The 23,673-nt window shown below is 42.6% G+C and overlaps 1 protein-coding gene across 1 annotated transcript in view; it reads left to right on the top strand.

The window, feature by feature from the left end:
- The window catches only part of MAMDC2 (MAM domain containing 2), a 63,071-nt gene that overhangs the window by 12,982 nt on the left and 26,416 nt on the right, over positions 1 to 23,673 (top strand). The window contains exons 3-5 of the mRNA XM_037373046.1: positions 20,197 to 20,462; positions 21,155 to 21,239; positions 22,200 to 22,337. Of these exons, the coding sequence (XP_037228943.1) occupies positions 20,197 to 20,462; positions 21,155 to 21,239; positions 22,200 to 22,337 (489 nt within the window). The remainder of the gene's footprint in view (positions 1 to 20,196; positions 20,463 to 21,154; positions 21,240 to 22,199; positions 22,338 to 23,673) is intronic.

Raw genomic sequence — 23,673 nt, forward strand, 5'->3', positions numbered from 1 at the left:
TGCTTCATCTAGTCACTCTTAGCAGATCATTCGGGAAATGAACGTCCTTAACTGAAAGTACCATTTTACAGCTGTTTAGCCAAAGTGAGCTGAGTTCACTTAAGGCCATACGACAGAGCTGACAGTAACTGGCATCATTGTTCAGTGGAGTCAGCAGGGAGGCAGACAAATGAATGGATATGGACTCTGAGTTGCTCTCAGCTCATCAGAATACATTCAGACAAGTGATGAAACAGACTTAGATGTCTGCACTGTCAGCCTTGCATCTGTTTGGGAAATAAAGGCCTTAATTCTCCCAAGCCATGTATCCCCAGGCTGACCTGCAGTTTATTATCAGTATTTATTATTGTTGTCAGCTCTTAGCAAATCCCTTCTCTCTTTCCCCCATGTGCCACGTGTCTGGTGTACAGATAAGTTTATTCCCTGCCTTAAACTTGTACACGCTTGTGGCAAGCAGTCACAAAAATTTACAAACTTTAAGTAGGAGCTGGAACCAGAAGACCAGAGACTTGAAGACACATTTTCATGTGTCACACCATGTTTCACAATCTTACTGAGATCTTTTTCATCCCAGGAAAATCATGATCTGAGTACCCAAGTGTCAGGTGATAGCTGACTTTGTCCTGTATGATTATGGCAGAACAACTGTGAGATTCTGTAGCAGAGCAGGGATACTCTACTCCGCAGTGTGTAGTTTTCCATTATGGAGCCCTATGGTTTGGTGCCATCCTTTAGAGTTCAGTAGAAAATATGCTCAATACCAGCAGCAAGAAAATGAGGAGCTTTTAGTACTGCTCAGGCTTTGAGCCATAGCTTAAGCAGCAGTGTACTCCCATAGCTGTGAACAAATTTGGAGCCTTCCCAGTAATCAGAAGATCATTGTTTATGGTTTTTCTAAGTGTAAACTAATTTGTGATTGTTTGAATTCCTAAGTTCTCATAAAGGGAAATAAAGGCTGTCTTGAGTACTGGCATACATGCACATACACAAATGAAAACTACGAATACAAGCGTCCTGGTACCTTGATTTTTAGTGTACCCAATATAGCAACAAGATGTTTAAGAAAATAGGATTTCTTTTTCCCTTAGAGATATGCCTTGGAGACATTATAATGTCCAGGGCCCAAACAACGATAAAATCTGTCAGTAAGTGGAATAAAGTCTGTTCACAAGTCTGTGTCAGTATACTAGTTTGCTTAGTATCTGCATCTGCAGTTGCATATTTGGCTTCACAGTACATACTGTCAGCAAACCACTTATTAGCATCTTTGTCTATATCCTTGAAAACTTATGTAGCTATGTGAATACCTCATTTCAAGCTTATAGCATTTCAAGTAGGGTGACTTGTAACATTTTAAATATGCATACATATAGATAGGCAATGTTAACCTAAGCTGTTGCTTTGTGTAAGTTTAGTAAAAAGCAGGAGGAGTTCAAACACATGAATCTTTACTAATTCCTATATAGTCATTGCTTTGCATTTTAGTTCTTACAAGACCTTTTCCAGAGGGATTTCTTTCCTGGCCAAGAATATTCTTCTGTGCTTAAGTGGAAACATGAGAGGATTTATACCAATACCAGATTGTTCTCTAAATATAGCCACTAGTGTTTATTTTAAATTAAGTGTCAAACTGGAGAGTTATTAGGGCAGTAACTGTAGTTTGTTTGAAAAAGAAGAGAGAATTTTGCACAGTGAAGTTGTCATATATGGAAAAAAGATGAGTGGTATGTGTAGTTTGTACCTTTACCACGTGGAGGTAAAAAGCACAAAGCTGTAATCACTGTTTGTTTTTTTATGAAGAAGCACTCATGAATTTGGAATCGACTTCACAGCTGGTGGATGTTGAAGCCAAAAATAGTTACATGATCAATCACCCCTTACTTGCAGAGGGCTCCAATAATCTTTTCCCGTGCTGGGTCAGTTAGATCTTCTCCTGTTAGCCTTTCCAGAGCCATTTAGCTTTTGTGCTGTTTCTTTTTGATAGACCATTCTGTGGTTTTTGTTAGTGATGCATCTAGAAGGGGATTTTATTGCTATGCCTTTAGTCAACCTGCAAGTTAGTCTACTATTTTTAAGAGAATAACTAGCCACTTACTGCAATATTGCATGTGGCACCCACTTGTCAGCTTAGGTATCTCTGTTTCCTACTCATAAAGTGAGAGAGAAAGGAAGAGCTCCAGCTGAAGCCCAGTGCAACAGGAGTTTCAATGTAAGTCCACGGTTTGAAAATACTCAAATGATTCTGGGGAAAGAGGAAAAACAACAACCTTAAAACTTTGAAACTTGGTGTGAAATGGAATTGTTGCCTGCTGGATATCTGCACTAGCTAAACTTCCCTCTTGAGGACTTTTCTAATTTGGTGATTGTACCATCCTAGTTTGTATAGCATGTGTATGACCTCTGTTATATGGCAGGAAATTCTCTGAGAGGGAAGGGTGACAGTCTGAAGGGGCCTCATAATAATGCATTGCTTTAGCCTGATAGAAGGTGGCAGCCTGTAAAATCTTTTGGAGAGAGATGCTTGCAGGCTGTACCTGCAGAGTGGGTCTGTACATTTTACCAGTGACTCTACTGACATGCTGCTGAGGAGGCTGCATGATGTGCACGGGAAATCTGCAAGGTTCCCATTAGTGCTCCTATGGTCACTGTTACCCACTGAGCTACCTGAAGGCTACAAGAAACACAGCCCTGCAAGGGCATGGATGGGAGTCTAGAGTGACAGAGATTATCTCAAGTCATGAAGGCATTAGATAATTAGACCACAGTTAATCTGTTGAGAGGGGCATGCTGCAGGAGTCCACATCAAATAGGAGTTGATATGCACCATGGAATTTTTATACTTAACTGGAGTCATGGCTCTGCTTTTCAACCTCTTTTGCTCTCCCAGCATTTTATGGAGGTGAATTGCCAAACAACAAACCTTAAAATTTTCCCAAGAAGATGAGAGAACTGTAAAAATTATGAAATACTAAGTCCCCTATCCCAGCTGCTTCTGCTGCCCATCATCAGTAGCTGCTAATAACAGCCTTGTGTCAACAACATGTCTGCAAGCACCCATAACCAAAGAACAATAAGCAGTACGGGAGGATGTACCTGCTCTGTGGCAACTTCAGTAAGCATCACAAACAAGCATGAGATGGGTTGTTCAGCTCCAGACTTACTCTGGAGGTGAGTACCTTAATCTATTCCCTGGTCAGATTCAAATCAAACTGATTACATAGGTAGTACTCCAAATTGACTTTGCTGTTATCTTCAGTGATGATGTATTTTTAGTTTTCAACCAACATTAATTGAATTAATTAATTTTGAATTAGCAACTGTAATGAGGTACTCTATTGTAATTGCTTTATTCTCTGATCTTACCAACTTATTCCACAATTGCATTCATATTTAATGTCATAGACTCATAGAATGGTTTGGGTTGGAAGGGGCCTTCAGAGATCACCCAGTCTGGCCCCCCTGCCATGGGCAGGGGCACCTTCCATTAGACCAGCTTGCTCAAAGCCCCGTTCCATCTGACTTTGAACAGTTCCTTGGAGGGAGCATCCATAGCTTCTCTGGGCAACCTGTTGCAGTGCCTTATCACCCTCATTCTAAAAAGCGTCTTCTTATGTCCAACCTACATCTGCCCTCTTTCTGGTTAAAACGATTGCCCCTTGTCCTGTCACTGGAGGCCCTGGTAAAAGTCTCTCTCCATCTGTCTTAGAAGTCCCCTTTAGATATTGAAAGGCTGCAGTAAAGTCTCCCCAGGGCCTTCTCTTCAGGCTGAACAACCCCAGCTCTCTCAGCTTGTCTTCATAGGAGAGGAGCTTCAGCCCTCTCTGATAATTTTTGTGGCCCTTCTCTGGACTTGCTCCAACAGGTCTGTGTATTTCTTCTACTAGGGACCCCAGAGCTGGGTGCAATACTCCAGGTGAGGTCTTGATGAGAGTGGAGTAGAGGAGGAGAATCACCTCCTTCAGCCTGCTGGCCATGCTTCTCTTTATCTAGCCTAGGATATAGTTGGCTTTCTGGGCTGCAGGTGCACATTGTGGGTTCATGTCCAATTTTTTATTCACCAGTATCCCCAGGTCCTTCTTTGCAGGGTTACTCTCAGTCCCTTTATCCCCAGCCTGTATTGATGCTGGGGGTTGCCCCAACCCAGGTGCAGGGCCTTATACTTGGCCTTGTTGAACTTCATGGGGTTTGCATGGGCCACTCCTCAAGCCTGTCAAGGTCCCTCTGGATAGCATCCCTTCCCGCAAGTGAATCAATGGCACTGCTCAGCTTGGTGTCACCTGCAGACTTGCTGAAGGGGCACTCAGCCCCACTGTCTATGGCATTGATGAAGACACTGAGCAGTATTGATCCCAGCACGGACCCTTGAGGGATGCCACTCATTACTAGTTTCCATTTGGACAGTGAGACATTGACTGGAACGCTTTGGGTATGGCCATCCAGCCAATTCCTTATCCATCGAGTAGTTCATCGATCAAATCCATATCCCTCTGTATCACAGATTGTTCTCAGTGGCTGAGAATTTTCTGAGGTTAAGAAATGGCTGCTAATTTTGAATATTAATATATAATTACTATTTGGCCCATCTTGACCAGGTTCTGAATTTTATTGAACCTCATTTGTATATTCAGCTATGCTATCATGTTGATTTCATAGCTGGCACAGAAATACACTGCAACAGGTCTGTCTGTTGAGTACAGTTTTGTTGCAGTGGAATTTGCTTTCTCTTTGTTTACATACTTCATTACTAGGATTATGTCTGTTTGCATGATCTGTTGCCCAAGTTTCCATATGTTGTAATTCTACAGCAACACTTGTACAAATACACAATATGACCATACACAAACTAAAAGTGAAGTTTCAGCTCTCTTCGAGTAGGGAATATACTTCTCTCCTTCAATTAATGTTTATTAAAAGTCTGTCCTGAGGCTGAATTCTACACCTAACTCAGAGCTGTTGTGGAGGGGCATTCAAAAAGATGAGGTGTGATTTTTATGTGAAAATTCAAGCCATGGTGCTACAGTAGGAATCTCCTTCATCATTGCTTCTGCAGAAGAAATAAGTGATAATGTTAGCTAGACACTGTTAAAGTGTGCCCGATTCGGTTTATCTCACATTTGTTTTGATATAACCAGGAACTCCCACAAGAAGGGTGATCATCTTTAAAAAGTGGCCCACGGTTGCTTTCCAGTTAGAAAGACTTACTGAACTACTTCATTGTCCCATCAAATGTCTATGTACCCTTTTTCCCTGAAAAGAAAGGATATAAATTTCACAGGGGAAACGTGCCCAGAAGGAAATTTTGATGTTAGGGATTTTGGATGTTCTCGAGATTCAGCAAACAACTAAAAAGGTAATGAGCTGGACAGGAGATGCTGCATTTATGCAGTGTGCAGGTCACATTGGCACTAGAAAGCCTGTGCACTGTGTTCTGTAGGTGTGAGTGTCTGATGGGGAATGTCTTCACCACTTTTACCCATGAAAATTAGTCAGTAGGGGATGTGATGCCCATGTCTGCCTCACATCCTGCACCAGAGGAATCCTTTCCTGTCCATATGAGGTGGCCTAATGCTTCTTGTGACACATTTCCTCCATGCCAAAGGATAAACATTAAATGCCAAGAGATCTACACAGAAGTGCAGTGGGTTTTGGTAGCTACCAGCCTTCTGCCTGTCACTGTCCTGCCTATCTGCAGGACTCTTTGCCATAGAGTTATTTTGCATCATCTGGCAGGCAGACACAGCTTTTGCTTGATACAAGAAATAATTTAGTTTGTGCTTATAGTTTCTATTCAGTGATCCATCGACGATCCCTTAGGCCATGATTAAACAAACTTTTCAGTTGATACAGTTTTATTTCCACTTTTATCTGTGATGTAGAATTCAAGCCCTCGTATACTGCTGAATTACTTACGGAGGGAGATACAAAAAAGCAATGACAGGTTTATTCTCCCATGAAACAGCTGAACAGAGGTGGAGCTACGTAGTTAGATCTGTTTTCAGTAAGATTCTGTGGGTTTAGTTTTCTCCTGACTGTGCTTCACGTGGCACAGAGATGCAGGAGGAGGAGGAAAGGAGGTTTAAATTTGTTGTATGCTTCCCCTGCTGGAATCAGTATATATTCTCCTGAACTGGCTTGGGTCTGAGAACAGCTGGGAAGCAAAGCCATTTTCCTCCCCAGAGGGTTACAAGCACAACCACGGGCATTTCTAGAAGCTAGTTTCCTGGCAGTTAGTATTCCTATACTTTGCCTCAAAACTCAGAAGCATAACAAAGAAACAATTCTTTTATTTGCAAAATGAAAAAGATATTGCAGACTTTGATTTCTGTTTTAAGAGCAGATTTTTAAAAAGCCAGCATGGAAAAAAAATCCTGTGGAAAATAAATAAATAAAAAAAGAGCACTTTTAAAAGCAAGGAAATAGCCATGTATATGAATATGCCTGCTTGGTTTCTGTCTTTGTATTGCATGCTGTAGCCTTTACATTGTGTGCTTTTTTTGCTTCTTAAAAATTCACAGAAAATTTAGTTACCTATTTGCATGATGCATTTTACTGATCCCCCTTCATCACCAGTTTTCTTTTATAAATGAAAAAATAATATCTGTATAGCAAAGTTCTGGTTTGCAGTATAATCTTGCAAAATTATGTTTTCCTAAATTCTGAACATGAAGATTTTTTGCCTTAGATGGCTGTTATATACTATATTGGCTTGGATCAGCTTCTTGATAGTGTTAGAGACCAGACTTTTGAAGACTGCTGAGTGAGACCTTGTGTTTTCCTCCCTCAGAGCACGGCGGTTATAGGAGTACTGGCTCAGTACTTTGGGTTATTTCAGTATCACACATAGAAACGTTGTCTTTTTTTTCTCCGAGTTCCCAGCGGTCATAAATATTTCCCTTGTTTTCCAAGACAAAACTTGGCAAGCAACTACTGGCCTAGTTTACTTTGAGCTTTTGAGGTGTGGAGGAGAAGCAGCAGCAGCTCTGGGAGTTTCACTCTCTCAGGGGTGTGGACATGGGTCTGTCCACTGCCCCACCGGAAAGGGGGAGGCTGGAGACTGTGTCAGAAATTTGCGCTGATAACATGTTTCATGGCAAATGTATCTCGTGTCTGAGTTATGAGCAGCTGTCAATGCTGTCTGAGTTTATAGCTTCTAGTGCAGGCTGGAAAAGGTAATCCCACACCTTCACTTTTAAGAGATGGGCAGCGTGTGTGAAACTTGAACCCAAAATAAAGGTTGTGGAGCTAGTCTAATCAGTTATTAACAATTAATTAAGGAGTCAATTGCCTCTGTAATCCCAGAGATGTCCACTGATAGTTCTTGGCTGAGTACAACTGCAGATTCCTCCAGTACACAACCTTGCTCTGCAGGCAGTGCAAGTTTCTGACTCTGCAGGGTAATGGGCAAAACTGGTGGGATCAGCTGCCAGGACAATGTGAGGCTCGAAAATCTGTTTCTTGATGCCAGAAACAAAGTGGTGAGTCATTGCCAGTGGCCAGCCAGGCATGCCAGGGCTCCAGCCAGTGCTGGCAAGCGTGGGGAGTGGGTACAGGGGCACAGGCACCTGGCTCCCATCTCCACAGCCTGCGTCGTTGCAGAAAATACTTTTCCAGCACAAGACCCGCTGTTCCTGGGGAAACTGTAAACATATAGAAAATGTGTTGGGACTGGTGCTGAATGTGTTCGCTGACACTGTATGAAATTTGGTAACACCTTCAAGCATTTCAGCATTTGACTTGTCTCTAACTTCTGAACTGTGCTTTATGGCAAATACGACACTAAAAGCCTTTCTTAGAAAAACTGGACTAAGGACTGTTTTTAGACCACACAAAGCTTGGCAGATAGAGAAAGTTATTTTTACAGAGTTTATTTTCTGCATAGTTTCTTTTTATTTAGAATAAGTATGAAGCACAAGCTGCTCAGTGGGCCTCATCTGCTGATAACAGTAGATGCCACAACCAGCTCAGGCAGCCCACATCGCTGGAAAACGTCAGCAGGGACTGGAAGGGCACAGGGGGAAGTATCTCAAGCTGCTTGTTTGATGCTTAATTCTTTCCTGAGCATCCACCTGTGACCAGTGTGTGGTACAAAGAGCTGGCTGGGAAGATGCAGGGTCAGATCTGACTTTTGGGGTCTCTTGGTCACATTGTGAGCAATAAATTGGGGTGCACATTTGCAAGGGAGCCACTGCCTGTGGGTGGTGGTAAATGCCTGGTGACATTTGGCAGTCCAAGCCCACCAAGGTAAATTAATCTAAATGGTGTTTATGGATATACGTAAACTTTATTAACATCTGTGTGATCACTCTAGGATATTTAGGATGTAAAGAATGTAGAATGAGGCCTAATAGCCTTAATAATCTGTTATGAGAAAAAAAAATACAAAAACCTAATGAGGGCCCATAAAGTCTAATACTTCGGAAAGTTTTGACACCCTTTTACTTTCTTTGGCAGGGAAATGGGAGTCAGAATATTTTGAGGGTAACAGTGTCATGAACTGGCAGGGTCAGATTGATAGATTTTTTCCAATGACCAGTTTATACCTCAAGTGCTATTTATGTCTTGATAAATGTGTCTTATAGCTCAGCAGGGGCATGCTAAATGCCTTTGCAAGCAAATGCCTGAGGATAATATTGGATAGTCACTGAAATGATGTTGCAGTAAGTGCTAGAATTTGCCAAAACTTTCAGTAGCTTTTTACTTCCAAAGTTATCTAGAAAAAAAATGGAAATACTTGGGGCCTGTGCTAATAATAAAGTCTGAGCATCTGTGTCCCTGGGCGGCTGTGGGGGCGTGTGAAGAGGCTGCCTGAGGGAATTCATCTATTGACCATCACTTAGCGAGGGGGAGCAGAGAGGCCACCATCACATGACAGATGTGTGAGGACTGGACGGGGCCAGACAGATGACAGATCCCTCTGCATATTCTGGGTGACGTGTGATGTCCTGAGTTGAATTAGTAAGTGTGAAGTGGTTTGCTGACTTGGACTGGGTCCTGAATAAGAGTTTGTTGGGCTGTTTTAATTAAAACACAAAGCCCAGGGAAGCTAAAATGTATCAAAACTCTGTTGATTATGGTCAACAATTAGATACCTTGTAGAAAGCAAAATACTTTCCTAAATCTCCTGAATGCCTGAATGTTCACAATGTTCATCCGCACCATTTCTTCCTGGTCCCTTAGACTGGAGTTTGCACAAGGACGTTCTTTTGCTTTTGATATCAAGTGATCCTTACAAACATGATTCTGGGTAGTCCAAATGTCTTGCTCAGAGATGAAGCTCCACAACTGAACCTCCTTGCAGTGGTACTACAGACTGCAACTACTGAGGCAGAGGGGAGGGAGCCATAGGGTATCGGCCCCTCCCCAAAGAGTCCCATAGCATCCTGTGAAATACTTTGGGGTCTTCTTAATTTTGAGACTAGCAATAAATTTATCAATGAGAAATTTTCTATAATCCCTGTAAAAACTGGAAGGTCATTCTGGTGTTAAAAAGTACATGCAAATTTCTGCAAAAAAATGGAGCAAGCTTTCATTCCTGCCTTTTGACTTGTAGCATTGAATATTTTTAAAATTACCTACTCAACAAAAAGGGATAGAGAATGATAATTGAAGAAGAAAAAGCAAAGCTTAGAGCAGGGGTCCTCAAACTTTTTAACCAGGGGGCCGGCGCATGGATGCAGCGGCAGGCAGCCATCTGTGGCTGCTTGGTTTCCCCCCCCAGCCCCCGGCGGGGGGGGGGGGGGCGGGGGGGGGAGGGGGAGTCTGTAAATACCGGGGGCCGGATCGAGGACCCTGGGGGCCGTATCTGGCCCGTGGGCCGTAGTTTGAAGAACCCTGCCTTAGAGTGTCCTTGATAGGTTGAATCCCAAGCTTCCCAGGCTGTGAATTAATCTCATGTTTAATTTTGCCAGTTTAAACAGCTTCTGTTTAAGGGTACTCAGAAGTCCATCATTCATATTTGTCAAAAGGAGCTCACTTGCAAGGGTAGGATTATGACCATCTCAGCTTCCAATGGATGTACCCTTCCATGGAGCATGGATATGTATCATTTGAAATATACTTTCTGCTTGAAGGGAAGAGGCAGGAAGCTGGATGCGTTATACTTGAACGAAAAATCCTTTGGCAAACTTCTCTGGACACAGGGAATTCAATACCAACCTGACGGTACAACAGGCTGTACTTAAAGCTCAAAGGTAAGTTTCAGGATTAAGTGTACAACTATTTTCCATTCCCCTAAAATGTGCATGAGATGTTTTTAGAGATTACAGTTCTCTAACCTGGGCCTAGTTTTATCAACCCCTGAAGAATCCCATTCTCCAGTTTCGTGGGTTTTGGCTCAGTCTGTCTGCAGAGACTCACACACACCCTCAGTTGCTACCAGCCTCCTGCCAGGCAGGAATGATGTACAGGACTGCGAGCCTAGAAATGTCCCTGCTAAACTGAAGCCACCAGTGTTGATCTTTGAAGTGGCTAGCTGCTGGATGCAGTTTTGCAGAGCTCCAGGAAATATTAGCCGTGGTCCTGGTGGTTGTCGTGTTCAACATCAGAAGATGTATTCCTTAGCTGTGGGGTTTGTGGTTGCAGATGCTGAATCTTCACCATTGCATGTTCCTGGTCCAGGATGGAGCTTGCTTGGGCAGAAGATGAGTCACTGTGGCTACTTTCTTCTTTAGAGTGGATTACTCGGGAGTGGCCATTAAGTAAACACATCAGCAGCTCCCACAGGGGCAGCTAGTGATAAACTCACTACAAGGCAGTAACCTCCAACAGTTTTTGGAAACTGATGGCATGGCTAGGCTGGCTCCCTCAGGTGACCTTCTGCCAGGCTGCTGCTAGCAGCCCACAGGATCTGATTAGCTCACCTGTAAGCACTTTCTGTATTTCAGAATTAAGCTACTTCAGGACACGGATATAAATATGTACTTTTGTCTGTTAGCAGTTCTGTTTGTATTTTGTGATGTGACATCACTGCTCAATCTGAGAAACTGCCAGTGATCCTAACAATCCTGGTATAAAAAAAGAGTATAAAATCACCAAGCTTACAGAAGTGGGAACTCACAGGAGTTCAGCTTCTGAAGCCAGTGAAACCAAATATTTCAAATATTTTTTCAGTCTTATGTAGGACCTAGGGCCCAGGTGAGTATCAGAGTAAATGCAATTTGTATAGGCCAAGCACATTTATAACTTTCCTTGGAGGGACAAGACTTGTGGGCAAAGGTTACATTTTATTAGTTGATCTGAAGTAGTTGGGAGAGACAGACAAGCATTTAGGCAGATGAGCTGGTTTTCAGGGTAATGCAATAGTCCAAGTGATTTGGCAGATGCAGAGAGAGCAGATTCATGAAGTAGAAAAGTTTTGCTTTTGTAATCTTTCACTGAGCGTGTCCCTGTGGTTTGGAGATGCACTCCAGAAGGCTACTGGTTCAAGTTTGGTTTTTTCCCCAAGGTTAGTGTTGCAGCCTGACGCAGGACCCCCTGCACACAGTGACCTTGCTCCCTTGTGCACCGAAGCTAAGTCAAGTCATGCTGGGCAAACTTGTTCCTGCTCGCCTTGGTTCCAAGGCTCACTTGTCCTCTCCCTCCCAAGGCCACTGCTTGCTGTGACCAGAGTCTTTTCACTTCCCTGGCTCAGTGCAGGTTTGCTTCAGGGTTTTGCTTGGATGGTGAGCACTGCAAGCTTTTAGTTTAACCCCTTTGGAGCATACCAAGGAATTTCTCAACTAAGAAGTCTTCGCTTTTGAAGCATAACAGCATAATCTTCCATATTAATGGAAATCTTGAAAAGCAGCAATGAAAATGAGTTTGGTGGGGATTGGAGTATCTCTTTCTTCTCTCAACCTCTTACTCCCCGTGGCTGTGCCTGTCACTCTGATCTGAGGAGAGGCCTGGCTCCAGAAGCTCCCCCTCTTAAAACAAGAGAAGTGCCCTGTCTCATCGTCTGGCTCACCAGCTTCCTTGTGTTGGTTCCCCTGTGGGGCACAGGCCAACAGTTTTCATCTGGGTTCCAAATCTGATGGATTTACCTTCAAAGAAGTGCCAAAGATGTGTGGACTGTGGATGGGTAGGTTTGCTTTGGGCAGGCTGAGACATGATCAGCACATAATACAAAGCAGAGCTTGTAATACATTACAGGCATAACCCACCACACCACACTATGTGCATCTGCACAAAGAAATGAAAGGAGCCATGAAGAAAGTAAACAGACAACATAATGCAAGGAAATACTGTAAGAGTGAAATTTCATATTCTTTTGCTGAAGGATGGCAGCCCTGTGATGCACTGTACCAGGACAAGGAGCTGTGCTGGTAGAGCTATCACAGTGCTTTCCCCTGTTTGCTTGATCCTGGTGGAAACACAATCTAGCAAAGGGATAGAGCTAGTACTCAAAGAGGTGAGCACTGTGAACAAATAGATGCCTGATTATTTCTACTTTATGTAGCTTTTATCTTTAATATTCCCTGTGCACTGAGGACAATGGAAACTGATTTAGGATGACAAAGAATAAAGAAAAGACTTTTCTGAATTATTTCTGATTCAGAGATTCACAGCAGAGAATCTGGCATCTCCAAATCATAGAAGAGACAGAATAGGTTGTTTCCAAATCATAGAATAGAAATCATGGTGATGGCTCTTTGAAAGAGCTGTTGCAAGGAAAACGAGAGATACTGGAGAAGAACCTGGCAGCCTTTGTGTCAGCAGATTAAAAGTTGTCAAAATTATGTAATGAACAGCATGAAAATGAGAACCAAGTTGTCTGAACAAAAGCTTACTCAGACTGATGGGTTGGTTGGAACAAGCAGAAAGAAAATTTGAGAAGTGTATAAAAATCTGTGAGGTCATAGTGACAGAAAACAAACCCACATGCTTGTGTTTGGAACAAACAGGAGATGTGGTGTAATTGGTGGATGATGTAAGGATCTTGGGACTTCAAGAGGGAGAGAGACGAGAGGACACAGCTGTTGCCAAAAAGCTCTTAGGAGTTCAAGCGTCCCTCAGTGCAGTGGAGCAAATCCTCTAAATAAGAAAACAGCAGCACAGACTGGACCTTTGCCAGATTTTTCACAGGCACACTGATGGATTGAGGCTGGAAGGCTTTGCTGTGTGGTAGTAGCTGTGACCAGATGCTGCAGGCACAGGGTGTTTCAGGGCTAATTGTGTCACTTTTGTGGGTTTTGACAGGCTTGCTAACAACTATTTCTGAACTTTCTGGGAGAGCAAAGGACGGGCAGGGGGTGGGGCTAGCAGTTAATCCAAGCCCTCCTCCAGGAAAGGAGCCTTTGAAGATTCATCCCCCAGCATTGGGAAACATGAGCTTTCTGGGCCAGTCTGGTGGCCATGGCAAACAAGGGACCAAATGATAATCTCAGTCCTGGGAAGAAGACTCAGTTTGCAAAGTAAGGGCGAGCTGGAGAGACAATGCTGCCGGGGGAGCTGGGGTTGTCAGTGATGTCTATCCAGCAGGAGGAAGGTGGGTGACAGCCTGCGTGAACTGCCTGGGTGTTCATCGCCCGAGGCTGTGCTTTTCTACAAAATGTTTTTTCTTTTCAAGAAGTACTACTCAGCTTTGTGAAAGCTGCCTAGAAATCCTGTTGTTCCCCCTGAAGAAGTTGAGCAGCACAGGAGCAGATTTACAGGGGTACTCAGGTGCCCTCCTTGCCTGGGCAGTGAAGGGGGCTTGAGGAGCTGGCAGCAATCAGGAGGGACCGTGGGCTTTTGCTGCAAAAAGGTGACAGCTTAGGCTTGAGGTGCCCCTGTAGGCACACAAGAGGAGGAAGAGCCCTGACAGTAGCAGTGCATGTCAGTCACTGCAGAGAATGAACACAAACCACCTCCTGCTTCCCCATCCCTTGGCTGTTTTCATAGAGCTGCTTTTAAGAAACCACAAAGGACATAAAGGGGGTTTGAAGACCAAAATGTTTTTTTCCCATGATGACAATGCTAATTGGTCCCAATGTATACCATGCAGTTCTTCTGGTGTGAGTCTAACAGTTTACCAGAAATAAAGTAATCTGTGGCTTCATGGGGCTGAAAATACCAGTTATGCCCTTTGGGGTGAAGTAGCTTTAATTATGGCACCACCCTGGACATTTTGGAACTGAGCCTTGACCTTCATTAACATGGGACAGGCTTTGCCACTCAGCCCGGTGTGCGTTGTGCATGCATCTGGCCATCTAGGGAAGAAACTGCTGCTGCCAAGTCTCCTGAGGGCCTGGGGAAGGGGTTAAACACTGACTCACACAAGAGTGGACCATGGTTGCCGCACTTCCCAGTCTGCCAGATCAGTCTGGGGAGGGGGGCATGGGGCAGGCTCCCCAGTGGCCTGGGAAGTGGACAGCCCTCCTCCTCAGGTCCAGCAGAGGTGGTGAGATGCTTCCTCCGGCTGCCTGGGATGCACTGCTGCTACCGAGACACCTTGCTCACACAAGAGGTCTTGGTGGCTCTTGATGTGCATGCATCAGGTTTGGTGATGTTGTGGCCAAGGCTGCCCAGAGGGGACCTGTCCTGTGGCAGGCAGATGTGGGCAGCAAGAGGAAGCCTGCAGCCAGCTGAGAGCTGGCATAGCACCTTGCTGGAGTTGCACCACAGCTTCTGGCATGGGGACCTGGGGTGGGGGCTCGGTGCCCTGTAGCCCAATGCTGCCTAGCTTGTAAGGCTGTAGTATTCCGAACTGTATTCGTTTGACTTCTCATTAAAAATCGTCACTATAGTTGCAGTTTAAGCTGATTCTCTAATCTCAGGCCCAGCTGTAGGCCCAGCTGAAATATTTGTGCAAGCTTTTGTGTGGTTGATTGGTTTGGGGATTTCTTTTACTTTCTTTATGGAATTATAGGGCAAAATCTTTCCCTCCAACTGAAAAGTCTTTTGCTCATGCAGTTTTTTGCTTTCCCAAGACACTGCCTAAAAAAATTAGAAAAAAGCCCACCTCCCCCTCCAGCTCTTTGTCCTCCTTCGAAAAAGCATTACCAAAAGGGACTGTTCCTGATCAGAGTAAGAATTTTCTTTAGAAAACCTCAACTTTTCATAGACAGGACAAATTTAACATTGATACATACAGTCCTGTTTTTCAAGACAAATTGTCAGCAAAGAATGTCCACTTTAGTTGAAAATTTTGCTTTCTACTGAAAAGAAATTGAGTGAAAAGTATTGAACCTGAAGCTTTCCTGTCTGGTGCCACAAGCCTTCTCCTAGGTTCACCCAAAATCTCATATGAAGTAGCTTGTAGAATGTCAGTGTTCTTAGGTCAAACTCTGAACCTTCATCTAAACCTCATCTGTATCCAGGGACAGCTTCCATGTGCAAACTTAATTTGCAAAATGATGTCTCTGTGGCTATATCGTTACTATTTTTAATTAAGGTTTCCTGGAGTTGTAAGAAGGCTTAATAGGTCCTAAAGAATGAACTGCTTTGTTACTTTTTTTTTTTTTTGACAGTAGAATATTTAAAAAAAACCACACTACAGCCACAGCCCAAAATCCAGACACTGAGATTCCAAAGAAGGTATCAGTAGATCATTTTTTGTCCTAAGAAACTCTGGTAATATTCTTTCCTGTTTCTCTATGGGAAGTACAGAGAAAATCCAAACGTGACTGGCAACATTAAGACATTTTTTTGCAAATTTTCTGCATAAATGAGTGCTTGATCAAATGGAAATTCCCAAACTTTTCCTGCTTCATATTTCCTTAATACTATTTCTCTTGGAGCTCACTGCTTATATATGTAAAGCCACACTCTTGCTGAACTAAGCGAACAGCTGCATCAGATACAAACTCCATGAAGGGTCTGACATGTCTGTGGTTAGCCTTCCAAAGTTTTGCAGAGGAAATATATAATCGAAAAGCTAACTGGTAATTTTAGTTATCCCCGTTGTTTTTTTTTTTCTTTTTGTCAATGGAATTTGGTTTGTTTTATTGGCCAGTGCATGGCATTTTGTCTTGTTTGTGTTATTTACAGAGAAAGCAATCAGTTTATTTTCTGCACTGTTTTTTGGGAAAAGTAGTATTGCTGGTCGCACCCCCCCTTCCACTAAGCCATTGATATAATCGCTGCTGACTGATGTATTGATGCCTGTCTGGTAAGTAAATAAAAAAATATAAATATAGATCTGGAAAATTTGGGTGAATGACTCATAGACTTAATGTATCACCAGCTGGAATTGAGAGAGAGACTGTACAGAACTGCTTATTAGAGCAGCAGAATGAGAGACATGCATACAGAGGGATTTTAAAGGTCTTGTTTTGTGAGTCTTACTGCCACAATGCATAGTTGCACTGAGGAGGGAGAAGTTTGAAACACTGTGTCCTAATCCCCCCGGGGCTCAACATTTTGCTTAGACATGGAGGAATGTAAAAATAACACCATTGGTCCTGTACAGTTTGACTCAACTGTCAAGGAGAAGACAGTGAAGTTACACAGTAGGTAAAAAGTCATTATAGGAATGTGAGTAAAAAGTGTGTTTACTGGCCAGCCTGCGCAGTGAGTGAGTGGTGGGGGACCTCTGAGAGTCTCCTTTCTCCCATCTCTTCTCCTGGCTATAGTTGTTTGTCTTCACCAGGGAACTGCTAGCTGTTAGCAAGCAAAGGTAGGTAGCGGTCCCTGGCTTCTGTCAACTTCGAAGAAGCTTGTATGGTGTCTTCACCACAACAGCAAAACCCCATGCCCCTAAAAAATGGGAAGTGCAGCTTTACTGTATTTGCACAGCCCCTTATACTGCTTAGGGCTGCATCTACCTCCTGAGCAAATAATTGCCAGAATTGTATGCTTGTGTTTCTGTGTCAACAGGCTTTTAATAGCATTTTGTGACTACCTCTCTTTTGCTTTCCTGTGATTTTGAAGAGTAGTCCTCTCTTGATAACTCCTGAATGACTGCTGTGAATTAAGTGCCTTTCGCATTTGGAGGAGGAGGATTTTGCAGAAAAAAAAATCATGTGGCATGCTGCAAAATGAAGCTGCATGTTACATTTTTAATGACAGATTTCAGGCTACAGCACTGTGCATTCATCAAATTCTCCATAGAGTGCTAAATATCCTTCTGTTACTCCCACAAAGAAGTGTGTGGAAAGTTGTCTGCTGTTTTACTCCAAGGAACCCTCTCTTTGCCTTGATTTGCTCTTACAATTGCTCTGTGTCAGCCCTTGAGGTCTGCATTGTGAGACCTTCCTTTCTGCAGCGGTGGCACATGTCATTGCTTTTACTGAAATACAGTTTAGTACAAAGGCCATTTAGTAAATGCCAGCATTCATTTGGAAGAATTCTAACATTAGCATTTTCTGTGCTTGATACTTACACAGAAAGCGCTCTATCAGTGCTCCCATTGATTTCAGTGGAGCCAATCACACATTTCAACTTCCAGAAGATGCTACAATGATTAGCAGGTTGGGGGTGAGAACACTTTAGTTTTGGAGACTTAATGAATAGGTCGAAATAATCTTTTTTAAAAAAGGCAACACCCCCCACCCCGATTGAAAAGGGAGTTTGTGATCTTTGTTCTCCTGACAGTGAGGAATCAGACCAAGTGAGAGCAAGTGTACAGCAAACAGAGAATGCAGAGTCAAGTTTATAGTAACATAATAATCTCAACTGGCAACTCTAAGAGGTTTTCTTTCTCTTTTAAATAACTATTTTTTGTGGAAGAATCTTAGTCTACTTATAATTAAGTCCTAAAGCCAGGCAGCCGTTTAGGCCTCATAGCTGGTAATTTGAGGTCTCCATATGAGTGTGTTTTCCTATGTTGACACTCATGTATTTTTGGGGGAAGGAGGGGAGGGAAGATGAGTATTATAAGGCTTTGTTTCCTATGGGGTTTGTCATGAAGTGCAGACAAAAATAGGCTTAAATCTAAACTGAAATTGCCAGGCATGGATTCTGAATTGTAGGTTTCTTGGTAAGCAAAATGATCCAAATGCAGCCTAGCCTAAAAACACAGATTCTCCATCTGAACTGGATATTGCCACTTATATCAATTAGAATCAAATGTGTGAGGAGCATTCGACTTCTGATAAAGCCTTGGTGATTCCCCTCTATCCTCCATGCGTGTAAAGAAACATGTACCTTGCACTAGTGCATGCCAACAAAAAAATGCTGTGCATGCTAACTCTTGTGAACTAACTGGGTATCTGTATGCCAGTGGATGTTCTACACTCTCACATTTTATGTAGTGGCAGATTTGAGTATTTGGCAGGCACATTAGCTGCCTATTTTTAAATATTTATTCCTGTGCTTATTTTACTTTCATATGCTGCTGCAGTAACAAGTTACCCGTACTTAACCAGTGATTTTGTATATTCCTCCAAGAGACTAAAACCAGACACAGTAGATATAAAGAGAAATTATGGTAAGAGGGAAAAAAAAAAAAAGAAATTCCATTCCCTAAAAAGGGAAAGAAAATGCAGCTTTTCTATATTTACACAGCCCTTTATACTGCTTAAGGCTGCATCTACCCCCTGAATAAGTAGCAATCATTTATCTTGCATCTGTTAAAGAAAAATGTACAGTACAAATGGGTTGCTGTGCAGAGTGTCTGCAGGTGAGTGAGGGAGCAGATGCAGGGGGATGCTGTAACATGCATTGCCCAGGGAATCGGATGTTGTCAGAGCTGCTGCTTGCTCCTGGCATCTTTCTGGGGGTGTATGGGAAAGGACTTTGGGAACCTCATAGACCAAATCTGTACCAGCTCTTTGCCTTGGGGAGGTGGTGACTATCCATGCAAATGATGTGTCAGAGAGAATACTCTTTAACAGGCATTAGGGGAGCTCCTAGGAAGCAACCCCAGGGTGGCTTGGTAGAGTTGGAGGTTTCAGGCAGGATTTGGGAGGGGAGGGTGTGCAAACAAGCAATATATTTAACATCAGTCCAGCTGCTGATGTGTTAAAGTAAAGCAAGTGCTTACCTATGTGTGGAAACTGAGACAAGCTCTGTGGTCAAGTGAAGTGAGATTAAAAAAGAAGAAATATATGCTCTGTGGAGTCTAAAGAGGATGAGTATTACTAATGTGCTGCTGGCTGAAGGACTGACTTGACACAGTCCCTGACAGCGCTTACATCTCTTGCTTGCAGCTTGGCTGGTGCGATTTATTATCAGGAGTAAGATTTGTCTGATATACATTGCCACTAAGTTAGAAGGATCATTTTCAGATTGTCTATGGGAAAATGTTTCAAACATGGATGGTTCAGCTTGTTTTGTAGCTTTGTTTTGGTTGGGTTTGGTTTTTTGTGGGTTTTGGTTTGGTTTGTTTCTTTTTTTGTTGTTTTGGTTTGTTTTTTGTTTTTTTTTTTTAATTTCCTTTCTCTCTGTGTTTCACTTGTTTCTGGCATTGCATTGCAGGTTTCTGTGACTCCTGTATCCCGTTTTAATCTCCTGATCTTGGTTTTGATGTGTTAGTAAAGTCTGCAGGACCAGGCTTCTGTTTCACTGTGATTTCTTTACTGTTGCCTCCTTTCTCTATGTGTTGTTTCTTTTACTTTTTTTTTTTTTTCTTTCCTCCTCATGCATTTTTAGCTTGTCATCACATCCTTTCTTTTGTTTTTATAGAGAAGGTTATGTTTTAGGCTCTGCTTCTAAAATATCCATCCACATATTTCAAGTTCAAATTTAGTAATTTCAAATAATCCCATTGAGACTGCTGATGTGTTTAAATATAGCTTTACATTTAGCACTTTTTTGAATCAGCAGTTTTGTAGATTTGAGTTTTACTAGTTAAGAATGTCTTAACTGTGTTTTCTTCTTCAAACCAGAAATGCTTTAGAAGTTTTTGGCTGCAACATGTTTCTTATGTGTTGTTTTAAAATCTAAACTATAAAAATGAAGCTAAAGAGTTTTGATCTGTAAAACAACTAAATATTTGTGCAGCATATTCCTGCCTGTGTGAATTATCTTGTCAATCAAATTGTCTGTCTACAACTACCCGTTCTGGAGGGCCATACTTACTTAATAATCTGCTTTAAACTGATGTAACTTGCACTCACTGAAGATTTCCAGTAATTTTAAAATTGTGATTAAAAGTGCTGTGAGACACAGTAACTGACATTTGTGTGGGTACAGTGGGATATCAAAAGGTTAAATGACTTGCTTAACACAATGAGTGGTGGTCTCAGTCTCCTGACCTAGCCCCCAACCAACCATTCTTTATAAATAAGTACTTTTGTCTTATTTATAAAAGCAAAGCCTCTGATGTATATTATTCTGATGTGTGTCTGTTCCCAGGACATTACATTTCTGTGGATACATCTTACGAGGGTGAGAAAGCAGTGCTGTCCAGCCCTGAGCTGTACTCGGAGGAGTGGAGCTGTGTCAGGCTGATTTATCAGATAGCGACAACTGCAGAGGCTTCACCCAATCCTGCCAGGCTCAACTTGTACTTGAGGCAGGAAGGAGAGAGCTTTGATCGTTTGCTGTGGTCAGCCAGGAAGCCCTCAGACAGCTGGCTTATAGCTAGCTTAGATTTAACGAACAGCACAAAGAAGTACAAGGTAAGCCCTTGATTTTAGAAGGTGCCGCAGGCTTTTTGGTGCATGTGTTGGCATGTACAGACTGCTTTTCAGTGTTCCCACTCAGGGTCCTCCTGTTCCTTGGCTTTCACACCCAGGGCTGGCAGCTTGTGAGTCAGTCAACGTCTTTGTCCCTAAAATCAGGGGTGGGGTGCAGCTCACGGGGAAGCACAGCCAGTTGAGCCATGCAGTGAGGATGCCTCACCTCACAGCAGCCCGTTGGAGCTGCTGGCATCCTGCAGCAGATACGGCACCTCCCAGGTCTTGGGTATGCAGCTGCGCTCTCTTGTTCCTGTCCTCTGTGCCCTTCTGGAAGGAGTCAGAGGCTGAGAGGAGAGTATTTCTACCCAAAACCTGTCACATTGCATCTCTCGCAATAACACTTTGCATAGTCACAGCTGAGGAATCTGGAATCCTGCACTGTTATGTGAAGTGTGGAATCTTGTGGCTTTGTCTCATTGTCCTTCAGTGTGCCTTCTGTCCTCAAGAAGAGCATTGACTGTCTTTAATGCCTTCTGCCAAGCTCTTCCAGCAAAAGCACCTCTCCTGACTGTAAGGGCAGTGAGCCCCCCGTGTATATTTAATTTCTTTTCCTATCTATCCTGTTTTAATATCCAGGGTGATGATGGCAATACTGAAATCCTAAAATTTACAGTTTGGTTTATATTGTGCAGATTGTACTGGAAGGTGAAATGGGACAAGATAGATCTGCCAGTATAGCAGTTTTTGAAATCAAAATAACTTCTGGATATTGTATTGGTAAGTACGGTCTGCTAAGCTCCCATATTCTCTGCATAGAAAAAAATGCCTTGTCAGCAGTTTTAAAACCGAATTAAAGGTTTGGGTTTAGAAGAAAGACAATGGCTTTTTAATTAATGAAAAATTGGCTGCCATACTTGATATAGGTATTTTTGAAGCTAAGGTTGCACACACTTAATATGTGTTTTTATTCACCCATCTTTGTGATATATATAGACATTTCACATACAATAATTCATTCTAAAGCTATTTATTGTTCAAGCAGGAACAAGTGTTATATTTTCATAAAACTAGATTGCTGCAAATACTACAACATAACAGCTGCAACATTCTTTCTGCTGACTGCCTGCTCATGTTTCCTTCCAGTGGCATCTTGCAGGCTGCAGAGTCAAAACTCTGTTGACACTTACTGCTATTTCCTCATGACATTTGCCAAAAAAAAAATGCTAATAAAGTTCAAAAATTTAAGTGGCTAGAAGGCTGGGAGACCTTTGCATTTCTGGGGAGCTCTTGTGCAGCCCAACTGAATTGTCCCAATTCTTTGGCTCTGTGCAGGAAACAAAGCAGTCTAATTACTTCCATGAAATACTGGTTCTGCTTTGCTTCTGGCCATCCCTGATTTACAAGGGGAAGTTCTGCTCAGACTGTTCAGTTCTATGAAGTGGTGTATTTAAAATTTTATTTTGTTCTAAATTACAGAAGTCCTGTATTGCCAAATAAAGAAAAAGATAAGTCAGACTGAACAGGATGGAAATGAAAATTTTATCAAAAATTGATCAAAAATTGTGGCTAAGTTTGTTTCCACATATGATAAGCTGTCAAGTGCCATGTCCAGTTCTATAAATATAGGTAGTATCTGCACTGCCATGTGTAAAATAAGGCCAGCGCTTAGGAATAGCCTCTGTTCCAGTTTCTGTAATGAAAATGTGTGCACTCAGCTGGTGATGTCTGCAATTGCAGAATGCGATTTTGAAGAAAATCATCTTTGTGGCTTTGTGAACCGCTGGAACCCCAATGTCAACTGGTTTGTTGGTGGAGGGAACATTCGCAATTCTCAGTCTGTCCTGCCCAAAGACCACACACTTAGCAGTGAACTGGGTAAGCAACAAATGTGAAACAGCAGTATAGTGGAAAATTTGAGGCTGTGATTCACATATGACTCTTGTACTGCAAATTATTATGTGAGTTCTTTCCTTTCTCCTGGCATTGGGTGGGGTAAGAATGACCTATGTTGCAAAAGGGATTAGAAAAAAATGGGGGGAATTTGCAGAAGTTCACACGAAGTTTCCTGTAAGCTTTTAATAAGGTTATCATGCCTTTTGCTAGGCTTCAAAATTACTCAAAATAAGGATAAAATTTTGGATGGAGAGGGGTAAAATTCATCTTTCTGTGGAGTCTAAATGTATGGACCACAGTAAGTTTTAAAATCTTGTATTGCTGCTCTGTACACCTTGCAGGGGTGTTCCTTCCAGTGGTTATTGGGAAAATTGAGTAGGAAATCTACAGAATTGAAACATGTTTGGAGAATCTTGGGTTAAATTGCAGAGTTTAGGAGGTTTTGTTTCTTTCAGTTAGATGTGCTGTTGATGCAGTCCGTTGGAGGTAGAATGCTGTAAAGACTTAAAGGATTTTCAGCACTTGCTCTGTGTGAAATTTTTGTCCCAGCCACCTTGTTGAGAGGAGAACATTTTACACAGTCATAGAGAAGGGCTGGGGGATATCTTAGCCTCTGATGTAGTGTTGCGTGAGGTACTGCAGCAGGTGACAGCCAGGAGGTCTGGCTGCTGCAGCACACTGCGTGACTCAGACAACGTGACACTTGTGATGGTGCAGACAATTGCATCATGGAAAGCAGGGTTGATCCTCTTTCCTTAACTCATGCCACTGTGCCTTTTATTTATTTCACAATTGTGTGAGTTGAGTACAGAGTGTCAGTCCAGCTCTGCGTTACCCCACAGCACCTAAATGCTGGTAAAATTTTGATGGAAGTTTAATTCATCGTAACATCAACAGCAGACAGTGCCTCTGCCTATTAAACAAAGTACTGGATGTGACAGGAAATGCCACCAACTGGGAGGGACCTGTTTTCTTGTAGCCACAGTCTTTCTTTTTCACACCAAACCCTCACTGCTGACCGTTGAATGAGAAGACCCCAAGAAGCCAAAAGTCACACAAGAGCCTTCCTTTTGCAAGAGTTGTGTTACAAAGGTACAATCAGCTAGGGAGATCATAATTAAGCTATGAAATGTGGTAAAACTGCAGAGCAAAAATGAAGACCAGAACTTCTTAGGCAAGTACCACTGAAATGTCTCCCGTCCCCTGGCAGTGGGGAGGCTGGAGCTGACCACAGCCAGGCAAGCCCTTTCCCCTCCTAGTGGAGTGAGCCGAGAAGTGACATCTCCAGGTTTGAGAACACCATTAGCTAATTAATATA

The sequence above is a fragment of the Falco rusticolus genome, chromosome Z (assembly GCF_015220075.1).
Source record: "Falco rusticolus isolate bFalRus1 chromosome Z, bFalRus1.pri, whole genome shotgun sequence".
NCBI lineage: Eukaryota > Metazoa > Chordata > Aves > Falconiformes > Falconidae > Falco > Falco rusticolus.